This window comes from Hyperolius riggenbachi, chromosome 1, assembly GCF_040937935.1.
Source record: "Hyperolius riggenbachi isolate aHypRig1 chromosome 1, aHypRig1.pri, whole genome shotgun sequence".
Taxonomy (NCBI): Eukaryota; Metazoa; Chordata; class Amphibia; order Anura; family Hyperoliidae; genus Hyperolius; species Hyperolius riggenbachi.
In genome coordinates this window covers 213,456,213-213,478,934 of record NC_090646.1, presented here as the reverse complement: position 1 = coordinate 213,478,934, position 22,722 = coordinate 213,456,213, and the positions used below count along the sequence as shown (strand labels likewise).

General features: G+C 41.6%; 2 protein-coding genes across 2 annotated transcripts in view; one reads left to right on the top strand and one right to left on the bottom strand.

Moving 5' to 3' along the window:
- Positions 1 to 22,402, top strand: part of FGF2 (fibroblast growth factor 2) — a 93,975-nt gene extending 71,573 nt beyond the window's left edge. Inside the window, exon 3 of the mRNA XM_068280139.1 lies at positions 17,843 to 22,402. Within this exon, the coding sequence (XP_068136240.1) occupies positions 17,843 to 18,028 (186 nt within the window). The 3' untranslated portion in view covers positions 18,029 to 22,402. The remainder of the gene's footprint in view (positions 1 to 17,842) is intronic.
- The window catches only part of NUDT6 (nudix hydrolase 6), a 72,609-nt gene continuing 65,856 nt past the window's right edge, over positions 15,970 to 22,722 (bottom strand). Inside the window, exons 4-5 of the mRNA XM_068280127.1 lie at positions 20,721 to 20,775; positions 15,970 to 18,745 (exon numbers count right to left, since the gene is read on the bottom strand). Coding sequence (XP_068136228.1) covers positions 18,351 to 18,745; positions 20,721 to 20,775 — 450 coding nt within the window. The 3' untranslated portion in view covers positions 15,970 to 18,350. The remainder of the gene's footprint in view (positions 18,746 to 20,720; positions 20,776 to 22,722) is intronic.

Here is a 22,722-nt window from a genome sequence, read left to right as displayed (position 1 = left end):
GCTAGTGTAATGCACACAGCAATGCATGTGTTACCTTGGTAACAAGGGTTGTGCTAACTCCACAAAGCATGCTACGTAATTGCCATGAATAACAGTATCATTTTTGTGTGCCATCTCCGCACAGCATTTTTAGTGCTGTTTAGTGAATATTTATCTAAGGCGGAGTTTAAACTATGCACATTGTTTTGTGCTGCATAACTGCCTGTTAACACACTACCCATACAATTGTATGGGCACATTCACATCTCTTCCATGTTATATCGCTATGCATTGCTTAATAGCAACCTGAATCAGGAAATGCTAGAATACTACCAACTGAAAATAAATCAAGGCAACGACTGGTACTGGTCTGCTGAGACCAACAGCACAGGACTCATGGTTGATCTCTATGTAGCATGAGCGGTGGGGATGGATGAACAATGCTGTTTGTGTGACATGGCTGTGACAGACACGCAACCAGTGTATCCATCCAGGATCCAAGATACGCTGGAAGAGCACCGTTGTGCATCCGCCGTAGAGTGGACCGCTAATTGATAAGGCTATGATACTCTAAGTTTTCCTGAAATTAAATTAAGGTGTAACTCTCAAGGATAACTAATCAGAAGTTCAGAGAACAGTTATAAAGATTCAGTACTTCAAGATTTTACTGTATGGGAGCTGGTAAAACATTAAAATAAATTGTTAGCATTCATCTGAATTAGTCAAACTTTAATATCAAAATAAGACTTTGGCATTTTAGGAAAGTCCTATTTAAGATAAGATTAAAAGAACACTATCAATAAGCAAGTGTTCTAAAATGACATTGTATAACTAATGTCTAAGTAGCTTTGAAAACATTTTCCTACTTTTCAGGTTAAATATCAGAGGCAAGTGCTTTAATTCATTGTGTGTAGATTTTAGCTGTATTGGAATGATTAATTTGCAAAGGTGAGTCCCTGCTTCAATATTACACTGTTCTTTGCATGTGAGACTACAGAGTTATATAAAAAGCCTTGGGTGTCAGGTTTCACACACAATTACAAACAAGATACATTTCCTGTGCTCTCTGTGCAGACAGCTCAATCAGAAAGATACAGGCAGCTGCAGTTAAGTTATTGAGACTTATCTCACACACAGGTTTAACAGATGTGGTGTGAGGGAATCCCCCTTCCCCTCATGGTTCACTGGTCTGTCAGATTTGGTGTCAGTGAAGTGTGAAAGGAATTTGATAACAGTAAACAAAGAGACAAGGAGTCAAATGTATACACCAATAGCATTTCCCAAACTATTCTCATCTAAATTTTAAAAAAACATGTTAATTGATAGTGTTCCTTTAAGGTTTTTTTTTTTTTTTTTTTAATAAGAACAGTTTATTGACCAGTCAATATCATACAAACTACATTTGCATCAAATGGCAATACAGATATAACCCATACATTCACAGTTAAATACCATGTAAAATGGCTAGATAGTGTTATGGTTAAGGCCTCTGACATAAGAGACCTGGGTTCAACTCTCGGCTCTTTCTACAGTATGCAGTAAGCCAGCACCTATTTAGCAAGGAGTTCCTGGGCAAGACACCCTAACACTGCTACTGCCTACTGAGCGTTCACTAGTGGCTGCAGCTCAAGTGCTTTGAGTCCAGCAGGAGAAAAGTGATATACAAATATCAGAATTATTATTACAAAAGTATCTTCAAATACATAATTACATGAAAAATGAAGACTGTAGAAACAATTGTTTTTTTCATCATGAGACTGCCAATTCAGAAATTCCTCAAGGTTAGCACTTATTGATATGAAACAAGTACAGCTATTTTCTGTTTTGTTACAAAGTAAACATCTTCATCACATTCGCCTGAAATGTGACTAAGGGAGCCCGAGATGAGCGGGATATGGAGGCTGCCATATTTATTTCATTTTAAACAATAGCAGTTGCCTGGCAGTCCTCCTGCTCCTGTGTCTCTAATACTTTTAGTCCTAGATCCTGAACAAGTATGTAGCAGATCAGGTACTCTGACTCAGGTTTGCTGGATTAGCCATATGCTTGTTCCAGGGTTTTGACTCAGACACTACTTATGCCAGAGGATCACCAGGGCTGCCAGGCAACTGGCATTGTTTACAAGGAAATAAATATGGCAGCCTCCACATCCCTCTCATCTTGGGTTCCCTTTAATTTGCACTGTGCAGTTTAGGCCATTGCTTTCCATGTGGAATTTTGATCAGAGAATATGGGCAGCATAAGTGGTATAGCAGTTTCTGTCCATCTGGTATTGCAATGTGGTAACAGATATGTGCATAGAAAACTGAACTCTGAAAATTAAATATAAATTGCTAATAATACTGCTTTCTGTTGTGCTGCCTCTTAATTTGAATCACTTTTTCTTTTTGCAGATAATGATGATAGGAGAACTAAATATACTTGCTATGTATGAAAATATACTGGCATTACAGAAAACATGAAGAATGACTGAAAACACATTTTTATTTCTAGCTATAATTTCCACTGATATTCCTGTCTAGACAGTGACAAAACTAACCAAGTGTGGGATTTCTGATGAAGTTTTCCCAATCCAGGTGTACTCCCATACTCATCATTAGCAAAACACTTTAGCATCTGGTTATGACATTATATTTATAAACATTATCAGTTATCACTGTGAAGAATACACATGCTTCTAACTGATGTGGCAATCCATTTAGTAATTATTACAACATAAGATATCCATAGATATGCAATGATTGTTGTTCGTTTCCTAAGATATTGTTTGTGCTGTTATCTGTCAGGACACCAAAAATCCGTTGTTATTATTATTATTTATTGTATTTATAAAGCGTCAACATATTACGCAGCGCTGAACATTAGTTTAGGTTACAGACAATATTTAGGGGTGACATACAGCAATATGACAATACAGGAATACAAGAAAACCAGATCACACAGCACAGTATGAGTACCAGGTAATGCTTAGTCAGTCACTGGATGGGAGCATGGAGATTAGGCAAGTTAGGTTCACTCAGATGCATAGCATGGGTTCACAGTAATGGAGGTGCAAGATCAGGACACAAAAGGAGGAGGACCCTGCCCAAAGGCTTACAATTACAATTTAGAGGCATATACACATAGACAGGGCTGGTTTTAGGGACGGACAGGGTGGGTCGCCAACTGGGGTGCAGAAGGGAGAGCATAGGCGCATGCAGAGTGTGCAGCGGAAGAGGTGAACTCCCCTCTCCGGAAATCGGGATCCACACGCTGTCCATCTTCTTCCTCCTCTTAGGCGACCATGTCATTGGTAATAGCACCCCCTGTGTAAGCGTGCATCATTAAAAGGGGTGCTGTTACCAGTGAGACGGGACACCTAGTAGGAAGAAGATGGGACAGCTTGTAGAGAGGTAAGTTTCTTCCACCCAAAAGAGGGACAGGTGAGGGGGGCTCCCTAGCTATACTGAGGGGCTGTTTGGCTATCCATACTGAGGGGGAGGGGCTCTCTGGCTATCTAATAATACTGGGGGCTTGTCTGGCTACCAGTACTGGGGGTCCTGTCAGCTACCCATCCTGAGGGGGTTTATGTCTATCTACCTAATAGTATTAGGTAGCTAGATGTAGCCCCCCAGTAGGGGTAGCCAGATGGGACAGGCTGATACTGGGTGATGCTCTACCAATGTAGGGTGCGCCCTGGGAGCCTGCCCTGCACACAAACAGTAACTGTTGTCTATAGGGTTTAGGACTTGTTTAGGAATGCATCATTAGGCTGTAGCTTAGCAACATGCACTGTTGCAATGGAAAGGACTTTTATGTAACAGTAACTTTATCTTATGGGTTTGAGAAAAAAATGGATTAGGGAAGTGTGAGAATTTAAGGTAGATCTCTCCAGTTAGAATGGGGAGTATAAGAAGATTTCTTCTAGTGTGAGTCTACATTTGGGATCTCTCTACTTGTGCTATCAATGGCAAGAGGCAGGAAGGAGGAGGCACCCTTTCCTCCCGGGTTAGAATTGGCAGTAAATAGACCTTTCTAGAAGAATGACTGTAACCCATAGGGATCAGTACTTGTTTAGGGCCAGACTGCTGTACAAATACATCATTAGACTATAGCCTAGCAACACATACTATCAAGTTTACTGTAGTGTGTGAACAAGGCTTTGGACAGGATGGATTTTACCTGCATGATCATCTCCATAGTAATTTCTAGGGTGCTATATTACACCGATCAAACAAAAATACAGTATTGTTCATCAATTTACATCAAATTTAATTAGATATTAATGTAGGCTTCCACTAATTATCAACAGTTGGGGGTGTAGTGCTGGCATAATGGAAAACAGTGGTTAGGACTGTGGCTGGGGGGTGTAATGGTTAAGGGCTCTGCCTCTGACACAGGAGACCTGGGTTCGAATCTCGAATCTGCCTGTTCAGTAAGCCAGCACCTATTTAGTAGGAGACCTTAGGCAAGTCTCTCTAACACTGCTACTGCCTATAGAGCGCGTCCTTGTGGCTGCAGCTCTGGCGCTTTGAGTCCGCCAGGAGAAAAGCGTGATATAAATGTTATTTGTCTTGTCTTTGTCTAGGACATCACTGAAATAGATATTGTACATAGAGATTTGGGTATGTATCCAATATGTCTTTAATAAATAAAGAAATATCGAACGCATTCCAAAAAGACATGCCAGAGTCTGCTGAAAGGATGTTGTGGTATGCAGATCTATTTATATACAATTGAGTAAAGTCCAGAATTTTATCATAGATAAAAGTGCATTGCTCTTCCTTGGTTTACAATTCCGATAAGTGCCTTTTATGTTTGTATTGGATATTTTTCATGGAATATATGATATATATTCTTGAGGCTGTTTTCCATTGCATAATATTATCCCAGACACTGTGCTATGTAGAGTCAGCCAATTCTTTTTCTGACTTTCAAAGTTAACCCAATCTGTAAAACAGGGTCCTTCTTCATCTTCTGTCCATGCTCCTGGCTGTGGATGATTGCATACGGACTGGGCATGTGCAAGTGACTTCCATGCATGCCCAGTAGAACAAAGCTGCTCCTGCGTGGCTTTTTTTCTTCACATTTAGAAGAAGCAGATTAGCCTGTTTCACATTAGACTGCACGTGATGATGACATCATGATGATGACATCAACCCACTGAAGTATGTGGAAGTAATGGGGGAAGGCACACAGGTTGGTTGGGGAAGGGGGGCAGGGGGGCCCAACAAATTTGCCTCAAGCAGCAAGAAATTTAGAACCGGCCCTTCTCTTACAATAGAATGTAGTGAAGTTTTAGAACCACGACATATATGCACTGTCCCTGCCTGCTAGCCTAGCATGCATATACAGGAAGTAAGGTTGTGCTTCCTGTATATGCACGCTAGGCTAGCAGGCAGGGACACGTACAACGCTCTCCTGTTTCTTCAGTTCTGCTGGTCAGAAGACTTAAGTACTGCTGCCGCCCGTTGTGCCGGACATTACAAAGGAGATTCGGACTCCAGAGGAGGTGAAGGAGCTGGGCTGGGGGAAAAGAGGCGAATGGGATGCCGCCCCTTGGAAGAGCAATTTGATGCACGTGGTTCATGCGTCGTCATGGGTGGCCCAGCGGTGCCTAAGAATTGCTCTGATTGCTGCTATTTTACCATTAAAACACAATTGTGAGCAGGGTGGTTCTAGACTTTTTGCCGCTTGAGGCAAAATTTTGATGATGCACCCCCCAGTATAGGTAATTAGTATAGTTGCCCCCATTGCCCACCCGCTCCCACCTCTCTCTCCGTGGCTGCCACTCTGTTATCTTCTGAGCTGGCGTCGGCTGCCGCTTTCTCTAGGCTCCTCCCTGGCCCCTCTCTGTGGAAGACTTTTGATGTGCAGATCAGTCTGTCATTGCAGTGCGACCTGGTTTCCTTCAGTGTGATATACAGCAACTAAGTACTTCCTGTATATCATGTTACAATGGGAACCACTATTCTGTTTCCCTGCACAGCAGCTGGGTCGCGCTGCTGTGACAGGCTGATCTGCACATCGTAAGTTTTTTTCCACGGAGGAGAGGGGCCGTGGAGGAACATAGAGGAAGCGGCTGCCGCTAACAGCTTAGAAGGTAACAAAGCTGTGGCCGCGGGGAGGGGGAGGGAGGGGTGGAGTGGGCAGGATAACTCGGAGAGGGAGGTGGGAGGGGTTGTAGTCAGGAATGCCCATTGCCGCCTGAGGAACCTGCATCATGGGCCATTCTAGGCCCAGATTGTGAATCCCCTTTTTCTGTGTTAAAGTACAACTTGGGCCTGAACCAATACACTTTTTCTACTAAGGCCCCTTTCAGATGGGCAGCTGAACTGTGCGTTTGCCGAGCAGTTCAGCCTCCCGCCTGTTGCCCGGCAGTTCAGTTTAGATGCATTTTAAATGCAGCTGAATTGCAGTGGTTGTAACACAACGCATGAAGGGGGGGGGGGGGGGGGCGGCGCCTGTACAGTGCCAGTACTGGGCGTTTGCAGGAAAGCAGCTGACAGAACTGAATTCACCTCTTGTCAGCTGCCCCTGTGAAGGGTCTTAAAGAATACCTGAACAGACGTGACATGATGAGATAGACATGTGTATGTACAGTGCCTAGCACACAAATAACTATGCTGTGTTCCTTTTTTCTTTCTCTGCCTGAAAGAGTTAAATATCAGGTATGTAAGTGGCTGACTCAGTCCTGACTCAGACAGGAAGTGACTACAGTGTGACCCTCACTGATAAGAAATTCCAACTATAAAACACTTTCCTAGCAGAAAATGGCTTCTGAGAACAAGAAAGAGATAAAAAGGGGAATTTTTTTATCTGTGAGGGTCACACTAGTCACTTCCTTTCTGAGTCAGGACTGAGTCAGCCACTTACATACCTGATATTTAACTCTTTCAGGCAGAGAAAGAAAAAAAAAGGAACACAGCATAGTTATTTGTGTGCTAGGCACTGTACATACCCATGGCTATCTCATCATGCCACATGTCACTTCGGGTATCCTTTTAGTCTTCTCCTAGGAGATAATTTTTCATCTTCTGTTTAAAATACCTTTGGTACTCTGCAATTGAAAAAAAGTACCATGAAGTAGGTAAAAAAGTGCTGACAAAAATATTGTCTTGTCTGCTGGTTGCTTAAAGGACATTTTATTTCTTATGTGAAAATACAAAGCAGGTAAAAAGGGAGCAGGAGCCCTTTCATTAAAAATGGTGCCTGAAACAACTTGTGAATTTTTTTTTTCCTGCAAGCCTGTCAATAGAATTTGCCCCCTCTTGCAGCTAAATTTACCTTTATAGCCACATATCGCGACTTTGCGGATGAGGGGGGTAGCTTTAAGAGGGGGAGTCGGGCGTCACCAGGGGGGAACGGATAGGTTTAGTTACCACCAGGGTAAAGTATCAGGTTTAGGCACCACGGGGGGGGGGGGGGGGGGGGGGGGGTATGGGAATTTGTGGGGGTTAGGCACCACTGGGGGGGGTCTTAGGGTTAGGCACCACTAGGTGAGGTTTTTAGGGTTAGGCACCTCAAGGGTGGGGGGGGGGGGGGCTTTAGGATTAGGCACCCCCAAGGAAGGGTTCTGTGTGAGAGTAGGGTTAGGTTTAGCCATAGTAAAATATTGGTATATATTTCCAATATTTTACTATCAAAATGCAGTAGTAGAATATCCCTAAGTTTAGCAATATATTACATGTGTAAATCTGCAATCCTAATTAAATATGGTCTGCAAGCCTCAGGGATCAATAATTGATAACCATATAAGAGAAACAGAAACCCTGAAAGAAGAGGGGCTGCACCACCATGTCTTTCAGGGTTTCTGTTTCTTTTATATGGTTAAGTTTAGCAATATATTACTAGCGGCAATCCTCTGTGCCCTTTTTTCCAGGTGCCTTTTTTACATGTACTGTATGTATGAAAATATCACCTAGGAGAGAACGTAGGAGAAAAGGGGAATTGGATTGGGTCCCTTATCTTACTTATCTTACTCCGAGAATTCTCTCATAGACTGAGCCAATTCTGAGGATTGTACCTCCTCCTGCTTTAGAACAGTTTTAGAAGGAGATTGCACTTTCTTAAAGAAAATCTGTATTGTTAAAATCGCACAAAAGTAAACATACCAGTGCGTTAGGGGACATCTCCTATTACCCTCTGTCACAATTTCGCCGCTCCTCGCCGCATTAAAAGTGGTTAAAAACAGTTTTAAAAAGTTTGTTTATAAACAAACAAAATGGCCACCAAAACAGGAAGTAGGTTGATGTACAGTATGTCCACACATAGAAAATACATCCATACACAAGCAGGCTGTATACACCCTTCCTTTTGAATCTCAAGAGATCATTTGTGTGTTTCTTTCCCCCTGCAGCTATCACCCACTGAAGTGTCAGGCTGATTCTTCCAGCAAACAGCTCTGCCTGTGTTTGTAATTCCTCAGTATGTGAAAGCACAGCCAGCTCAGAGGACGATGTATCCAGCTTGTAAAAGATAAGAGAGAAGCTGCCCTAATCTAAATAATACACAGGCAGTGTGCATAGAGGGGCCTGGAAGGGGGAGTTCATAGCAGAACCACAACACTGAAGAACTTGGCAGCCTTCCAGACACAGCCGACAAGTCTGACAGGGGAAAGATACATTGATTTATTACAGAGACTGTGATAGTAGAAAGTTCTGCAGTAAGCCAGAACACATTAGAATAGCTTTTGGAACTTGTAGGATGATAAAAAAACAGGATGCAATTTTTGTTACGGAGTCTCCTTAAAGTGCCTGAGACAATTCTGCATCATTTATAGAAACCTTCGAAGATTTTCCTTTCAGACGCCACTGATAAATCTGGCCCAGTGAAACTAGATAGTTACCGTTGGTGGACTGCACTCTTCAAATCATTCCACAGATTTTCAATATGGTTAAAATCTGGGCTTCCGACTAGGTCACACAAAGGCATTTACAATTTCACCTTTGGCTACTATGTGATCCATTTTGCGGTGGGTCATTGTCATAAAGGAAGGTGCATCTTATTCACATTGTCAACATTCTAGCAAAAGATTTTCCCGAACAATTTGACGGTATTTGGCCCCATCCACTATTCTTTCTATTCTGAAACGTGTCACGTTCCCTGCTGTAGAACCACACTCAGAATGCTACTGCCTCCGTGCTTTACTGTATGTATGGTGGTCAGTGGTACTCCAATATACCATTTTGTGTTCAGGCCAAATAGTTTGATTTTGACATATGACCATAACACCTATTTTTCATTAGGACTCAGAAGATTTAAAGTGAATTTTTGGAGACACTCAACTGAAACTTAACAGAGCCTTTGTTGAGGAGTGGATTTTTTTCTTGCAGCCCTTCCAGGCAAGCTATATTTGTGGAACACTTGTGATGTTGTAGTCATATGCATACACTGACCACTGCTTGCCAAATATTCATGTAACTGCTTCAAAGTTTCCACAGGCCCCCTGGTAGCCTCTCTGCTCAGTTTCCACCTCGCTTTTGCTTCCAGTTTGGAGGGATTACCTGATCTGGGAAGGAGTCTAATAGTACCTACCACTTCTTAATTATAATTGTTTACTGTACTCCTGGGGACTGATGAAGCCTTTACATTTTTTACACCAGTCTTCTGACGAGTACCAGTCACCAGTGTTATCCCTGACAACTTTTAACAGTGCCTTGCTTACCCATAGTTGATTGTTTGCTTTCAGTTGCACAAGCAAGCATAGGAATTTTCTAGGAATAGCTGTTTATCTAACTAATCACAATGATTAAAAGCTTGCTGTGCAAAGGAGAGAGTTATCAGTTACACATGATTGAGTTTACTTGTGATTTTAAGAGATTAGGTGATCCTTAAAGAGATTACAAAGTGGGCAGATGCAGATGGGGGGCAGATTGGAAACAGAGGCATGTTCTCTGCCTCCTGACATGCCTCTTTGTCCCCACACCACTGCACTATAGCCACAGAGATAAGCAACAATATTTGTCGCTATCTTGGAGGTAAACATTGAGAAGAGGAATTCCCTGTTTAAAACGCCCACCAGGGGCATTCCTACAGGGTTTCCAGAGCTGCCATTGGGCAGCTCTCTCTCTCTGGCTGTGCCCCCTGCCGTTCCTCCGCCTCCCTGCACGCTATGAGAGACACACTGTCTCTCGTTGCAGCGTCGTGACCTACAGGTTATGAAAGTGAAAGCGCCACAGGAGCAGCGTTTTTTGCAGCTACCCGATCTGCTCAGCCCCGCGATTCAGGTAGCCTACTTTTTATTTTATTTTTTGAGCCCACCTCGAGCTCTCTTTAACCTATATTGGTGATTCTGATTTTTTTTTATTTTCTTCTACTGCTACTATTATATTTTTTCACTTAGCTGCAAAAAGATAGAGTAAATACAGCTGTAAAAAAATATTATTTATGTGTGTATTCTTTTCAGGCAAGCAACAAAATGAAATTATTTGGAAGGTAGTAATTTTCTATACTCACTTTTTTTGTTAATGTGTCACTGCAGTTTGACTATTATTTTTGACTTTAAGTCCTGTAAAGACTGAACAGAAGTTTACATGTGGCAGATAAAATATTTTAAGTATTTCAGCTAAGTATAAAGTTACTGGATACCTTGGCCAAAAAGTCTGTTCCATTCTGAAAGAAAAGAAAAGTGCTGGATCTTGCCAGCAGACATTCTAAAGCTCCGTAACTTACATCTGGCATATGTATACGAACTGACATGTCTCTTCACAAGTGTTAAATTGTAAACTGTAATATTCCTCATAATTTAGTATATTTCCTTTCCTTCAGTCTTAAAGGATATAAGAGGCAAATAAAAAAAAATCAGATTTACTTACCTGGGGCTTCTTCCAGCCCCTAGAAGCCTATGTGTCCCTCACCGCAGCTTTACTCTTAGCCAGTCTCCCGTACCGGCCGGGGACCCATCCAGGTCGGGACTCGGCAGCTTCTAAGCTTGCGCATCGCTCATGGTCAGTACTGTGCCTGTGCAGAATGCTCCCTACCACAGGAGCGTGATTGCAAGATGCTCAGCCTCATGCAGAAACCGCTGACCTGCCCTGGTCGGCTGCTGCTACGGAGGGGGCCCAGGGAGACTGGCTGAGAGCAGAGCTGCGGCAAGGGACACATAGGCTTCTAGGGGCTGGAAGAAGCCCCACGTAAGTAAATCAGATTTTTTTCAATTTGCTTCATGCATCCTTAAAAGTACCCATGAGACATGAGATGAGAGTTGCCTGGGCTCCAGACTAGTGAATGCAGTTCAAACTCCTATCTGTAACCTTCATACTTATCTACAATCTGTCACCATCATACATCTCCTTACTAATCCAACTATCTACTTCTACTACTACTCTCTTCAGGTTCACTTTAAAGAGGAGTGGTTAGCCATACTATCTCAGAAAAAACAACAACACATATATTAGAAGATAAATACGTTCTCTACTTACATAACATATGTATTGCACTGTCCACATTTTGATGTCAGTGAATTTTATATAGTAAACTAGTAGACCCAAGCCCATTCAAAAATGGGCTCTAGGTCTTTTTACGGCCGCCGCCGCCAGTGCGCATGCAGGCGCCAAGCTCGCGCCCGCACCTGCCCACCTCGCCCGCCCGCACCCGCCCACCCAGCTCCCTGGTCCCAGCTGTCCATTACTGTGCACATGCGCAGTAACAAAAAACCTGGGACACAGGGACAGCTGCTGGATGCAGCGACACTTAGGTTTTATTAGGTAGGATAAAGAGAATTCTGTTTCTGACAGTTTCCATCTTAGGATCCCTGTGTCTGAAGCCAATCCTGATGTAATTTTCTCCCTTCCTCTGTTCCTCTCATCTGCCTGCTTATGTATGTACTGTATGTATGTATATATATGTATGTATGCATACCCCCCTCTCGGTCTTCAGACACTCCCACACAGCTCTGCAGCTGCGTGCATCCTCACAAATCATTGCATGACTTTACAGACATGGTTTATCTGTATGGATCAGATTTCAGTCACTTTTTTTGGCTTCTCAGCACAAGAAATATTGGCCAATCAGAGAGAACAGAGGTGTGGGAGGGGAAACCAGGAGTCAAAGAAACTTCAGCCAGTCAGGCTGCATTAGTTATGTATGAGGAGAGCAGGGGAGTAAAAACAAAAAACAACCAGCATGCACTGCAACTTCTCTTTTGTGGCAGATGTACCAAATAAGAGCCAGGGGATCTGGTAAATGATATTCTATTGAGAAGAAAATTAACCTTCCTGGCGGCTGAGCTCGGGCTATGCCGCGCAGGAGGATTTCTCAGGCCCTCAGGCCCTGCTGGGCCGATTTGCATAATTTTTTTTTTTGCTACACGCAGCTAGCACTTTGCTAGCTGCGTGTGCACTCCGATCGCCGCTGCTCCGTGCCGATTAGCCGCCGCTCGCCACGCCGCCCCCCCCCCGACCCCGTGCGCTGCCTGGCCAATCAGTGCAAGGCAGCGCTGAGGGGTGGATCAGTACTCCCTTTGACGTCACAACGTCGATGACGTCACCCCGCCCGTCGCCATGGCGACGGGGCAAGCCCTAATGGAAATCCCGTTCAGAACGGGATTTTCGGACGGGCTTGATCGCCGGAGGTGATCAAAGAGGGTAGGCTAGCTACAGGTTTTAAAAAAAAATAAAAAAAAAATAGTGCTGCACTATTTTTTTTAATTTTTTTTTTTTAAACATGTAGCTAGCCTACCCTCTTTGATCGCCTCTGCGCATGGCGGTTTTAATTAACCGCCAGGAGGGTTAAGAGAGATTTTTAACTTTTGGATTGCCTGGTTAGCATCCTTATTATTTGTTTGCCATATAAAAATAGAGAATTGATTTTTGATTTTATGCCTAACAGATACTTTTTAGGAGTCAGATAATAGTTTAGAGTAAAGGTGCACATTAACAATGCAATATTAGCAATCCACCTTCCAATCCAATAATTTCAATCAGAAGTAAAAGGTTGGAAGGTTTTTATTGGGCCCATAAATGTGATAAAGAAATATAACCAATTTGATAATTTCATATAGAACTGATCTGCAAAATGGATCAATAAATCAATCCTTGGTTGTAGATTGGCACCATTAACACTATCCAATCCCATCGATTGGAAGGTCGATTATTCGCTAAAATTGAATCATTCATGGGCACTTTATTTCTATCTGTTTTATCTGCGTAATAAAAATTCTTGAAAGTAAGAAACAGAGTATAAGATGCAGGGGCTGACATTTTCAGAATTGGTAGAAAAGAAAAATTGCATCCCACTCAAGACATACATTCTGCAGTAGTGGTCAGCAAAATAAGATGGCACTGAGCATTAATAAAACAATGTTATTTAGGAAGGTAGAACATGAGGTGAGATCTAGCAAGGGCCGTTCACACTATAGCTAAAAACGCTGTGTTTAACGGAAAGCAGATAAACGCAAAAATGGACAGTAAAGGCATCCTGTGTTATCAATAGGATGTTGAACGCACCGACCAGAAATGCAAAATGCCTACAGAGACCACAAACACAAATTGGACGCAATATTGGAACGTTCCTACTAGGCTTCCCACAACATGAAAACGCTACCTGTCCTGTACAAATTTGACACCGATGTCCTGGCCTATCCTGGTGAACAAGAAGTATACGGTTTCCTGTTGATTTGCAAAAGAGCCAATGGGAATCCTTGTGCAACAGAGTAAATTATCATTGGTTCTTATGTGGACCAATGAGAATCCTCCCTGTAGCTAGGTAGGATTCACTTTTTTTTCAAACCAACAGGAAGCCCCATGCTTCCTGTTCTCTGGGCAAGTGGCAGACGAGAGAGGACAGCACAGATGATAAGAAAAGCATGGGAGGTACTGGCGGACAGGCAGGGTTGTGGAGTTGGAGCAATTTTTAGGTACCTGGAGTCGGAGTAGGAGAAAAAATGCTCAGACTCCTAATAAATTTAACTACTTGCCGACTGCTCCACGCCAATTGGCGTGAACAGTGCGGCAGCCCCAGGACCGCTCCACGCCGATTGGCGTGAACGGCCCTTTATGGGGCTAGCAGGAAATTGTGCACAGGCTGCGCACGCATCTCCTGCTTGAAAGGCAGGGCTCCGCTTGGCCTTCAGTGGGAGACTGTTAGATGGCGTCTAATTACTTTGTACAGCACTGCAATCTGCAGCAGCGCTGTACTAGGGACAGCCGTGTCATGTACTGGGGACAGCCGTGTGACACGGCTGTCAGGGAAGCGATCCGCTGAAGCCTATCACAGCTGATTGCGCTGATAGGCTGTCCAAGGGAGGGAGGGAGGGAGGATGGGTAGTAAGAAAATTTTTTAAAAAGCCACGTTTTATTTAAAAATATAAATAAATATTTATAAAAAAACAAACAAACATTGGGGGAGCGATCAGACCCCACCAACAGAGAGCTCTGTTGGTGGGGAGAAAAGGGGGGGGGAATCACCTGTGTGCTGAGCTTTACGGCCCTGCAGCTTGGCCTTAAAGAGAACCTGTACTGAGTAAAAATATTTAAAATAAACACGAGGTAGCTTCAAATGAACATTACATAGTTACCTTGCCATCAGTTCCTCTCAGAAGCTCACCATTGTCTTCTGACAATAATCCCTTCCAGTTCTGACAATATTTTGTCAGATCTGAAATATATCAGTTGCTGTCAGTAAAATATCAGTTGCTGTCAGTTATAGCTGAGAGGAAAACTGATGTACCAGGTAATGTCCATGTTTCCCTATGGCTCAAGTGGGCGATGTTACAGTTTAACTGTGTGCTGACCAGGAAGCTGTTATGGGTAATGGCCATTTCCAAAATGGAGGACGGAAAATTCCCTTGATCAGTGAACAAACAGGACGTGGGACAGGAGAAACACACTGAGGAGTAGACTACATGGAAGGTAAGTATGACTTGTGTATGCTTATTTTGACTTTTAATTTTCAGTTCAGGTTTTCTTTAAAGCTGCAGTGGCCTATTTAACTAAAAATGGCCTGGTCTTTAGGCGGGCGGGGGGGGGGGGGGGGTTAACACTGCAGTCCTCAAGTGGTTAAAGTGTAATTAAAAGAGAAAATATGACACAATGTTCTGTTTCTGATATAATAGTTATAAATAACATATATATACAGTAACAGCGGTGACAAATTAAGATAAGACACAGAACATTTATATTGCGCTTTTCTCCTGGCGGACTCAAAGCGCCAGAGCTGCAGCCACTAGGGCACACTCGGTAGGCAGTAGCAGTGTTAGGGAGTCTTGCCCAAGGTGTCCTACTGAATACTGGTAGGTGCTGGTTTACTAAACAGGAAGAGTCTGATTATGACTGTATATCTGATGTGTACACAGGAATCGTATGTATATAATAAATACCAACTCTGTTGTTAATCTAAAGCCTGATGTGTAATTGTGTCACTAGTAGGGATGGTCAATGAGATACAAATAATTCTGCGTTAATGCAGGCTTATTCAAATTTCGTATGAAAATCTATGCACTCCTTTTGCTCATGAAATCAATTAATTTGATAAGTTGTTAAATTTGGGGTTTGTGGCTACAAATGAAATTTACACAGTAGTACTATACTCCACATATGTACTCCTTGCAGAGCTGCAGTGAATCCACTAAGAATGTTCTGCACGTTGAACACCCGTAAACCTGATTCAGATCCTGAACATCACTCATACATGTACCCACAGTTAGATTGCCTATTGCCCGATCAATGATCTTTGCTCCTGTCTGCACTACACATGTACCAAGGACTAGTTGAACCCGGCTGATATGGGACTCCGGTAAATCTCTTTTCCATAGAGCAGAACTTTCAGTTCACTGATCAGCAAATAAGTACATGTGTTTGTAAAGGGAAAGGCTGTGTGGGTGTTTGGGACATAAACTCTGCAGATTAGGAAAACCTTATTTGGTTACTCTTGTTTATCATCTTAGATAGAAGGTCATAATGGAAGTGCTTGTGGTAAGTTTCCTCCATAACATCGATGAGAATGTTGATAGAAAGATTTTTAGCAAAAGGAAAGTCTGAGGACAGTTAGTTAGTGTCTTTACAGTATATAATCACCTACAGTTAAATGGAAGTCGTCTTTACAACCTGCAGGGTTACATAAACAAATGTAATAAGCAAAATAAAAACATACAATTAAAAGCTCTGAAAAAAGTTTTATACAGGCGCTATTTAAAGAGAGATCAGTATATCGCTGAGTAACAAACCTTGGCAAAGATGACATCCAACTGTTAACGGCAATTTAAAACTAATTACAAACGCCTGTCATATAATATCTTTTCAGATACAGAGAAAAATATTCTGACACAAACTTAAACAAGATAGATTTTGTCTTAAAAGCAGACTTTGGAGAACAACTGACCATTTGCCATATCTGATTAATCATGTATACAAATCCTTTCCTGTACACTTAGAAGAATTGCATGTACACATGGGTCTGTTAAGTGTTTCTAGATGTACATGTGGCAGACATCAGCTTAGCATAAATATTCTTATCAGTGTATGTTAATGTTTACAGGTCCTGTGTATAGTTTGCAATTATGCACGCACACAAAGGGGCACACACATTTGACTAGTACATAAAAATACAGATCAGCTTCATAGTTTCCCTTATTGGGGCATATTCACTCATCAACAGTGAAATTACCATACGTGTAATTTTATCGGTTTTCACACCACTGACATAGTGCGTACCCCATGCGCGTACTTGCATTAAAGGCACAAGAAAAAATGGGTGCCAGGTATTGGTAAGTATAGTAGCCCTCTGTACTCTAAGTCTTACACTAACCATTTACTTTGTATACCTAACAGTAACCTCCCACTATCTATACCTAACACTTAACCCCGCCCCGCCTTCCCCCCACTTACTACTTAAACTTAGTTTAAGCCAGGCCGGAAATTTAAAAAGTCCGGAGTTTGGCTGCAATGTAGACAAACTCTAGTGCACTACTGCTTCCAGTCGTCTACCTGGAGCCATCCCTGCAGAGTTCTGGTTGAACTCCAATGCCCCTATTTTCCTGGGTTGCCTCTGACACCTTCTTTTTCTGTCTGTAGCCAGTATTTTCTACATTTAACATGGACACCTATGAGGATGACCATTTCTCCATTTTCATCCTACGTCCTTGCACAGGTAGAGGTAGAAAAAGAGCGAAGCAGGTTATTTTGGCTGAAGCTGGGCCGTCATAGCAGCAATGCTATGATGCGCACTCCACCTGGCTGTAATTCGGGGCTCTGGCGGCTGCCACACCCTAAATTACATCTCACTGCGAGTTGCAACAACTCGGAGGGGGAATAGTATTTAACACCGCATTGAAGTTTATCGGCAGCAGGAAAAAGTCATTTGGCTCTCACCGTGCCGAACTGAGCGGCACCTAGTTAATATGTACTAAAAAAAAGAGGACGCAAGTCTTGCATCCAATTGCCATGAGGCTGCGGCCGCACTTGTTAAAAAGCCTTTGTGATTGTGTGCAATACGAAAGTTTGATCGTCAATAGAAAATGAAAAGCCTTTTCCATAGATGCAAGTGTGGTCTCTTGTTAAGTGGAGAATGATCACTGTTACAGGCTATAACTGTGATAATTCCCAAAGAAACAGGCACAGATTGGTTCAGGGAACACAATTTCCCTTGCACCAATCAGTGGAGCCTCCGGGAGTGTGTGCACATGCGTGATCATACAAGGCAGCGGCAGAATAAACAGACACATATAAACATTCTGTTTGTAAAAGTAGATAAATAAGACATTTATATGAGTCCAGTTTGCATCAAGTAGTTAGTGGAGAGATCTTGAAAGGAACAAAATATCTGTGGCAAGAGGTTTACTTTATACATTTTGTAAAATATAAGCATTATATTTTAATAAATCATCCTGCTATATTGCTATAAAATGTTGTTGATAATTAGTTCTGTCTTTTCATTGTTATTGCAGAAGTGTATCACAGATGAATGCTTCTTTATTGAACGCTTGGAAGCAAACAACTATAATACGTATCGCTCCCGCAAATACAGTGACTGGTATGTGGCACTAAAGAGAACTGGGCAGTACAAAAATGGATCCCAAACTGGACCCGGACAGAAAGCTATCCTATTCCTTCCCATGGCAGCAAAAAGCTGATTCCGACGTCCGTCTGTCTTTACTGAGACCAGGATAGGAATTATAGTGTTTAAGAAGAATAGAATTTGACTATGTATTTTCATTCATTATTAAATGTGATTGAAGTCAAAGTCTGAATAGTATTCACCAGTGTGCCAGTGGTTAAAAATTTAGATTACACACAATCATGTCTTAATATATTTCCTATTAAAATAATGTAAATATGTAGCTATACGAATAATGTCTGCAATGTAAGAATTGCCCTGAGGTATTTTTCATTTTTGAACAGTTATATAAAATAATACTCATTTTCTGTTGTAACACTGTCGCAATGTGAAGCTTGTTAGAGATCTGCCTTTGTTTCGTAGTAATTTGGTAATTCCCTGTGGTAGAGAGAGTAGAATAGGCCAGAGTACACAGCAGGAAAGGTCCTCACACTTAGGTCAATGTTATGGAAGCCCTCCTTGTAGCCATATAGTAATAGTTTTGCAACTCTGCTAGTAATAGGTGTTGTTTGAGTAGAATAGGCAAGCTCCTGGAGGTACATCCATTCACACCTCAGGCACTCATCGGGACAATAGTTTATGGTGTAGGACAATGGATTCAAGCGACATATAATGTACATATCCGAGTTCCCAAAGGCCCCAGGGTGATTATGCTGCTGTCTTATGCTTAGGAGAGACTTAAACTCTGACTGGATGCCAGTCTCTTCAAGAACTTCCCGAACTGCTGTGGCTCCTGCAGTGGAAAATTAAACAAGCACATATGTCAGAAATAGCAGTGGTAGTGTGCCAATAGGACTATGGGCCATGAAAGAGACCATTCAATGCTCTTCTGTGAAACGCGGATTACAATGACTTTTCTGTCACATTTCTTTTTACAAATTAAAAACAGAAAACATTGTACACAGTGCACTCTGTGCTGTAAGTTTACATGTGTGACGTAACTGCACTTCTCTGGGCTTTGCTGCAATCTGAATGAAGGCCCCATGGCATTTTCTCCATATTAATAACATCTGCTGTGTGTATATGCCTTACACAATATCAAAACATAGTTATTGAAGTCTTTCCTGTCATACTTCTTCTAATGTGAGTAAAATTATGCAGGGTCACAATTAGGCCTCTGAAGCCAAGGACCCCCTAGGGATTCTAGTGATTACTACTTTTTCTTCTATTACAGGATCAAGTTTTCACATAGAGTGAAAATGACAGTACTGGTTGATTCAATAGGGAATCTCAGTGAGTACAGTGAATACTAGAAAAATTGCGGTCTTTATGAATTGCCTAAAGCTGGCCATACACTTATAGATTTCCACCCAATGTTCCAAAATGATAGATTCCTTTCTGAAAAGAATTGATTCAAAAGGAATCGATTCCTACCATACACTGCACATGAATTTCCTTTTTTTTTCAAACTCAGCAAATGTGTGACCTAGATGTAAACACATGACCTCAACTAAGCCATCATTGGGGGGTCTCAGGTTTGCATCATAGTTTGATGTATTATTTTGTTTATTTTTTATGAATTTTTATTATAATAAATCACACATATATGTATGTATATGTTCATAATCCCATAAACAGTGTAAACAGCACTTCCCAAACCTATCCAAGTAGATGCTCCACCAACCCACCATATTGTTAAAGCAGTTTTGAACTCTGAGAAAATATTCAATAAAAATGTGTTTTCCTACTTTTTATAACCCATACAATTATCATATTTGCTTTTGTGCACAAGTATTATTATTCATTTAGAAATTATAAGTTCCCAAAGTTCAGTTTATTTACTTTCAAAGCTGCTGGTGCATTTTATTCATAACTGTTGTATTTCTATTGTAAATGAACCAAGTAATGATTTCTAAACAGTGTTTCAGTTCAGGACTCATTAGCAGAAGTTTCTGCACAGTCAGAGAATGTTTACTTAATTGTATCAAGTGAAGAATGTTAACACAAGATAAGGTTATCACCAGTTCGGATGCAGCTGCCCCTGCAGGAGAAAAGTCCTGTGATTTAACCCTTTGAATGCAGTTTTACTAAAAAAAAAATTGTGTTAGTATATTATATGCTGTAAATAATCTTTTAGAACAAAGAAGAAATGCTGGGTTTCATTCCACTTTAAGTGATTAATTGCTATTTAATTGACCTCCTATTTATGTTCACCCTACAAGAGCCCCCCACTTCACATCAATTTCCAATATATTCCAGCAGAGAATGTATTGAAAATCAATCAAATTGCAGAGTTGCACGGTTGATGCAGTGCAAAGCTATAGGCCATCGATCTGCTAATGCTTTAGCATGTACTGCTGTGTTCTATTGCTTGTGTGTGTTGAATGCTTTAGCCCCTCCCCCTATTGCTTCAAATTTTCTATCATGTCCGATTAATTATTTCAATTGATTTTTGTTTAAAATGGATCAAAAATCAATCAACCTGACATTTTGGGGAATCAATTCCCAGCAGATTAATCAAATCTGCAAGGAATTGAATAAGACAATTGATGAGTGTATGGCCACCTTTAGACTGCGAAACATTGATCCCATTTATCTTGTCAACTTGTTCCAATCATAATTAAATGTTGTTAGATCAGAGAAATACACAGCACACAGCCTAAGCGCCTCCATGTAACCCATGTGTGCCTAATGATTACCTGAACAGCAATGGCATAAGTCAGGGTTTATGTGTGGTATACATAGAAGAAGATGAAACATATACCAACCAATGTCCTCTTCTGCATCAGACAATCCTCCTGGGAACTTCCACGCATTTAGTGTCTGAAATACAGGGATACTTGTTTATTTTCATGTCTTTCTTACATCTAACAGAGGGGGAACTTCAGGCGAATATTAAAAAGGAGCACCATTAAACCCAGTGATGAATTTAATCAAGAATTGATACATTTTTTAGCCACATCCGAGAAGCAAAAAGTTATTCCCGTATCCCTCTTAAAGAGCATATGAATCAGTATCAGTGTTTTAATATGTGTGCAAGTATCTTTTCTGAGTTACAGAAACCAGTGGTCACGTGACCCTTAGCTTTCAAGCTTATTTATGTGCACTCCTGCTGTTCTGAATAAGAACGGGGCTCAGTCTCCAAAGGTTCCTCCTGGGAGGGGATATTGGTGGTCTTTATTCCTTCACTATGAGGGGGGAGTGGCCTGCTACGTTTCCAGTACTGAAACAGCCAGGCTCCTGGGGAGGTCAAGATATCGCTGTGCATCATTTATCATGTACAGTGTCTGTAAACTGGAGTTCGGGCATCATAAAACAATATTACTATTACTATTACTATTTTCTTTTTTTGGAGGGGGTATTATATAGGAATTATTTTATTCCTGGACAGTGGCTTCAACTACAGTTACAATAAAAAAACTTCTGTATCCAGTTCATGTAATCATCTGCACACATTCTGCACTTAAAATAGGAGGGAAGGATGTACTGGATGCCTACATTATCTGCAGTATTGCACGGAGATGCCAGTCTAACAGGGGAACCTTCATTACTGGGAAGAGGAGCAGAATGATGAGCCATCACTGTGTTCTTATTTCTTATTTCATACTATCTAGTCTGTCCTGCACAAATAAAGAATGGAGAGAGCTGACCAGCTTGGTCAACTCTCTCCAGAGTATAGCTGAGCTGTCTGGATTAAAGGACTGGTTAAACAACAGAAGTATCTGCTTTACCTCAGATGTGTACTTAGCAGTTTGTGTAATGTTCTTGCAATACTGGTAGCACCATCTCAAGTAATCTTGTTATCAAGCAAGTCAGACTAACTGTATGCTGAGAACACTAAAACAGATTTATCAAAACCAATGCAGAACAACCATCCACAATAGTTGATCTGGACATTTGCTTTACTTCTGCACCAATTCTACTTCAAGTTTTCTAGTTCTGGTTTTGATATGTTTGCCCTAATATTATGAAGAGGCGTAGACCAGTGTAAGTAGTAATCTCCTTTCTGGTTCTATATGCACATATTTGGGGAGCTTTGGCTATCAACAGGACACTGGAAACAGAGCACATTCAATAGGGTGGGGGATTTATGTGTTCTGTGCATTTTTGGGCTCAAGTCTGGGCGTACAAAGCTTCAGAAAGGTTATGAAAGGTTTATCAAATAACATGAAGTGATTAGTAACTCTTGAAAGATTATCTGTTATGGGTACTTGGCTTGGGCAGGTGGTCATCAGCAGGCACCTATGTTCTAACCAGATACCTGTCACAGAAATGCTCATGCAAGTTATTGGTGCTGTATGGAATTTATCACTTTCATTGATTATTTTAAAGTAATTATGAATGCTAGAAGGCGAGTATTGGTTATAATTGCCTAGCAGCATTCAGTGGGTATAGTCACGAAAGGCAAGCATTAATTGTTAGGTTTGGAAGGTTACGTTTGGGTATCAGAAAGAGGTTAATGTTAGGGGGGGGGGGGGGGATAGGCTTAGGAAGTGGTTGGTTAGCAATAAGGGAAGTGGTAAGGTATAGGTGTCGGGAAAGGGAAAGAGAGAAGATTGTGGTTGGACAACAGGGAGAGGTTAACATTAGGCCTTATTAACAATGGCCCGTTGCATAATGCATGCGTTATAATGAGTGGGAACTGCAATGGAGACTGGACATAAACTTAATTTCAAAGCCTGCATGCAGCGAGTTAGGCCTCTGTTGATAGGCAGTGAAATGCCTCTCAAACTCTCACAACTGCACACTGCTTCCTGGTAACTGCTTGTT